Consider the following 5,759-nt stretch of genomic DNA (forward strand, 5'->3'; position numbering starts at 1 on the left):
ATATATACAAATACATACATACATACACACACACACACATATTTCATAATAACTGGACTATGCTCCGCATGACTTAAAGTTTCGACAGTGCGTACGATACATCCCTCTCATCAAATGGATGACCTAACTTCTGATAAAAGGACCGACCCTACTCACCCACAAAATTTTAAGTCAGTAGTAACTGTGTCGAAATTGTTATTAAAATCATACGTAACTCACCAAATGTGCTGAGTGTTAATCTCTCACACCACTTTGTGTATATGTATGCGCTTGAATATTTGTTAAAAATGGAAACAAGTATTACTTTAATGCCATTTTGTAGTAAATATACAACCCTCATTATAAATACGTATTCATTTTCACTAATTATTCCTGCATTAACTTTTTAGCAATTATTTCCATTTATATATGACTATGAAATTACATTGGTTAATAGTTTTATCATGATTTCCTGAAAGCTTTTTGAACAATGATATCCTAATCACAAATTCATGTAAATATTGTTTCTGGTTTCATTTCAACCATGAAATTGTTCAAAACGTTATGTAATTCCTCGAGTTAAAGCTGGGGTGGACGATAGCCATTTCACTCAGTATTATATCACAGCTGACTTCATCGTGTATAAATGAGTATTATATTGGAAGTACCACACAAAGAAAATATTAAAGGCCTTAGATAACATTTCTCCTGCTTGTATGTTTTTCCCTTCACAGTATGTATATTTAAACTTCAATATTTTAAATAACTTTAATATTTTCCACAAACTATACTATTTCAGCTTATGTCCGTTGAGAATCTTAACTTTTCAAACTTATTTTGTTCTTAAGTTGCTGCTTAGTCAAAGACAGAAACATGAATTTCATAGGTTTGTACATATAATATTGAAGTCTCGAATGAATTGTGTAATCTTTGTTTCTTGCTAACTTTGTACGCACACAATGCTGAGGTTGTATGTATTTGTGAATGTGCGTTTTGTGTGAATGTGTGCTGCGTGTACATGCATATATTTCTCTGTGATTGTTGACGACCGTATTTTCCCGAGTAAGTGTGCTTTATTGCGTTTTCTCGGCTTTCAAGCAAATTGTAGTTATAAAATAAAAGAATTACTCACCAGAAATACCTTCATAACGCCACCATGCTGACCAGGCCGATGACGGGGAGCCATCTGAAGGGAAGATAAAAAGATACATAAATGCATGTGCATACGTACATACATACATATATTATTAATATTTAGCAGAAGCAACAGAGTGGCTCAAAGGCCGAGAGTTTCATACATCAGCACTAACTAAACTACTTAGGGACCGAGGTGATGCAAATGTATACATCGGTGATAATAGTATTTCCTTGGATAGTTCTGAAACAGATCATAAAAATTACGATGTCACGTGTATAGTTTATATTTTCCAAATAGTTTGTCCGTTATGCTGTTCGATAAGTAAATGCATAAACAAACAAGGAAAATGTGTGCGTACTCACATAAATGAGAGTGCCGGTGTATATAAATACAGAATATATATAGGCAACCATATATGCATATATATTTTCACGCTCGTAAATGCATGATCATGGATTCACATACAGTACGACAGAAGTAAAATGTATTCATTTACCAAATTTTTAGCTGTTTTTTGCGTTGCTTACGACATTCTGTGTGTCACATCCCCACAAGGTTGGATAGTCTGCATTTAGGGATTATAAAGCATTAATTCGAACCAGCCGTGGGGCACACGATATGGACAGTCGACATGCAAGAAATAACAACTTAATTGTTTCCAAAACACACCCTACCGTCTTGACAATTGAAATGACACAAAAAATAATATAGAAGTTTTAGAGCTTCATAAAGGACGGAATTATGTTGGTTGGAAAGTTTTTGATCATAGAACTACTCGATCAGAGTCAACATTGGGTAATAAAGAGGAAACAAAATACTCAGTAGCTTCTGATTAATATCAAACCAGTGATACCCTGTATACGGAAAGAAACTGCTTCTTAAGAGCGGATGCCTGCATTTTTATGACTATGTTTAGCAGATACATAATATTTGGCTGTTATGGTCTGATGATGAAATTTAATATATAAAATATGAATATTTTCCTTTTATGGATTATTTGAGGAGGTAAGCCCCACTCAAAGTTAATGCTAGTGCTCCGAAAATAGGAGTGGAACTGGGATAAATGCATCATAATACATGGAATCACTTACAATTCTTGAAACCATTGATCTGGCTAAATAGCTTGCAATGCAACACATTGGATTCTGTTAAAGCCATCTAAAGGCCAGGTGGCGGCGTGAAGCCGGGAGCTGAATTAATAAATAACTAAAGAAAAAGCTCTTATGTATAGTGATGAAGAGCATTGCATTAGAACTGCCATTTTGTATATAATCGAAGTTAAGGGATACTATGGGTATAATTTTAAGCTAAATTAAGTATATTTGTGAATATATATCGATATCGGCATACAGTGAAAAGGAAGGATAGTAGGTACAATATATTTCAGCATATTACATTTGAAGAATTATAAAATATTTTACACTTGTTCAAACATACGTCATTACTGATTCATTAAATGAAGAACAATCGAAACTGATATGGAACAATCTCTATAAGAATAATATCATTTTCAACATAGTATCACATTTCTGTGTCAGGATTCAAATAGGTACCAGTAAGATAAGTGGAATTGCTTAATAGAACTACCATAAAATGATGTTTCTTTTCTAAGATAACATTATCTTTGCGTGTATTCAGCGAATGCATATCCCATATAAATGTTGGTGTATATATGGGATATGTTCTTACATGTATGTATGTATGTATATATGTATGTATGAGAAACTTGCTAATGCAGTTCAACATACATGAATGTGTATCGATTAATATTCTTCTCTAATCTCGGCACAAGGCCCTGAATTTTGAGGGAGGGGGCCAGTCGTTTAGATAACCCCAGGATGCAACTGGCACTTAATTCATAGACTCCGAAAGGATGAAAGGCAAAGTCGACCTCGTCGGAATTTGAACTCAGAACATAAAGACAGACGAAATACCGCTAAGCATTTCGGCCGGTGTGCTAACGTTTCTGCCAGCTCGCCGCCTTCGTATCGATTAATATTCTAATTAACGTACACATACACGCATCATTATTATCAAGATAATTTTCTTCCATAACCTTAAATATCTATTTCTTTATTGCCCATAGAGAGAACAAACAAGGACAGACAAAGGGATTAAGTCGATTACATCGACCCCAGTGTGTAACTGGTACTTATTTAATCGACCCAGAAAGAATGAAAGGCATAGTCAACCTCGGCGGAATTTGAACTCAGAACGTAAAGACAGACCAAATACTGCTAAGCATTTAGCACCACGTGCTAACGTTTCTTATTTCTTTACTGCCCACAAAGGGCTACACACAGAGGGGACAAAGAAGGACAGACAACCGGATTAAGTCGATTATATTGACTCCAGTGCGTAACTGGTACATATATCGACCCCAGTGCGTAACTGGTACTTATTTAATCGACCCCGAAGTTTCTGCCAGTTCGCCACCTTAATAACCTTAAATATTTCTAATTAAATTGGCAAATATATTGCTATCGTCAAATTTAAGATATGAAGATACTGGATTAACTGATTAGCATTAAACATGTAAATCTGCTTGCTTACATAATAACATAATTATAAGAACACGCACATACACTCACATATCCTGATAAGCCCAGTTCGGCTGGAAGGGCAAGGAAGGGCAACAAGGATGGGCAACAAAGCAGTGCAAATTGCGATCGGACTGCATGGTATTTGTTGGCATGTTGAATATTATTATAGCTTCTAGGCAATTCCAGTTCCGTTAATAAAATTTGCGTTTGATATGTGTGTGTGTATGTTTGTGTGTGTGTGTGTGTGTGTGTGTGTGTGTGTGTGTGTGTATACCTATATAAAGGGGCTGTTTACTTAATAGCGGACGTTTGCATTCTGTTTTTACGACTATCTTTAGCAAGTACATAAAACATTGCTGTTATGTTCAGATTATGACAAGTCTATGAAAAATGCATAATATGAATCTTCTCTTTTTATGGATCATTCGAAGAGGAAAAGGTAAGTCCCACTTCACCTTATTGCTGGAGTTTTCAAAGTAGGAGTGGAAAAGGGAAGAATACGCGATAATACATGGAATAAAGCACACTTCTTGAAACCATTAATCTGCTTAATTTTTTTGCATTATACACAGTGGAACACTACTAAAGGCAGCCCAAAACCGTGCTGAGGTGTGGAGCTGGTCAAGGATTAATGCATGGCTAAAGAAAGAGCATTGCGGTAAAACACCATTTAATAAACTCACTGCAATTTACTATATGATCGAAGTTAAAGAATACTACGAGTATCAGTTTAAACCATTTATGCAGTTATAGTACGGGCGCATGCGCACGCACATACACACAAAGGTTGAATGTACATTCCCACTCTTACTGTGATCAATAATAGTGTATTGATATGATGAGAGTAGGACTATTCAGTTCCAGGGGAATGACATTTCCACAGTCTGTACTTGACTGACTTTGTACCTTCTGCCAGTGCGATCAAAGCGATAATATGATTAATGATGGTATTTGAATGTCAAGACCTCAAATAACTACAAATAATACCATTGGGCAGTCCAGTCTAATCATCTAAAAAACATAAGCTATAAATGAAAAAGAAGGTCAAACTGATGATTCTAGCTTTTAAAAAAGAGAACATGTATATTGCACTATATGTTCTTTGTTATAAATCTTATACGTATTGGTGGAAGTAGAGAATTGAAGGAGAATCATGCCTCTCACATTATAGAAATATTTCTCATGGTACTAGCCAACAAAATGGAAAATGCGTTGCCCTAGAGGATAGCGAGTGAGATATACTCCAATCCACAAATCTGAAATTGTATTTTTTTTTTTAAAATCAAACTTGAAACGAAGAAGTTGAATCTGGCGAGATCGAACTCAGAGCGCGGTTAGCCAGACCAAGTACTGAAAGGTAAGTTGCTCCATCTCATGTTTTAACGCCTCTGCTAATTTCAACACACACACACATGCACAGACACGAGCGCGCACAGATTCTCATGGACATACATACATACATGCATACATACATACATACATACATACATACATTCATACATACATACATACATACATGCATACATACATACATACATACACACACAAACGCAAACACATGCACAAGTACACACACACATACATACGTACACACACATAGACGCACACATGCACACGCTCTCTCACTTACAGATGTACACAGACGTAGATATAAGTATTGCTACCCAAGTTATGTATTAAGGTGAGAGTGCAGTATTAAACATACAAAGCAGATTATCACGTTTGTGATGAAAACGAATTTCCGGGGAGAAAGGAAGGCATACGTGTAGGTATATAGAATAAATACTAACACAAAGAAAGTGATGATATAAAAATTTACGCAACGTGTTTGATCATGTCAGAATTCCATAAAAAATATTAATCTCCATATAAATAGTAACATGGTTCGTAGAACTGTGAAAGAGGAAGGATTTTGATTCATACTTTGAAAAAAAAAACAGGCACATACAGAAATACACACACACATGCACCCCTACATATACACACACACAAACACACATTTATATATATATATATATAAGGTGTGTCCAAAATGCATATATAAAGATATATACATATACGCATATATATATATATATATATATATATATATATATATA

The 5,759-nt window shown here is 35.1% G+C and overlaps 1 protein-coding gene across 3 annotated transcripts in view; it reads right to left on the reverse strand.

The window, feature by feature from the left end:
* LOC106870474 (putative carbonic anhydrase-like protein 1) overlaps window positions 1–5,759 on the reverse strand; it is a 497,991-nt gene that overhangs the window by 201,641 nt on the left and 290,591 nt on the right. For all 3 annotated transcript variants that reach the window (XM_014916580.2, XM_052965675.1, XM_052965676.1), the window contains exon 2: window positions 1,112–1,165. In XM_014916580.2, coding sequence (XP_014772066.1) covers window positions 1,112–1,165 — 54 coding nt within the window. The remainder of the gene's footprint in view (window positions 1–1,111; window positions 1,166–5,759) is intronic.

Source organism: Octopus bimaculoides, chromosome 2 (assembly GCF_001194135.2).
Source record: "Octopus bimaculoides isolate UCB-OBI-ISO-001 chromosome 2, ASM119413v2, whole genome shotgun sequence".
Lineage (NCBI taxonomy): Eukaryota > Metazoa > Mollusca > Cephalopoda > Octopoda > Octopodidae > Octopus > Octopus bimaculoides.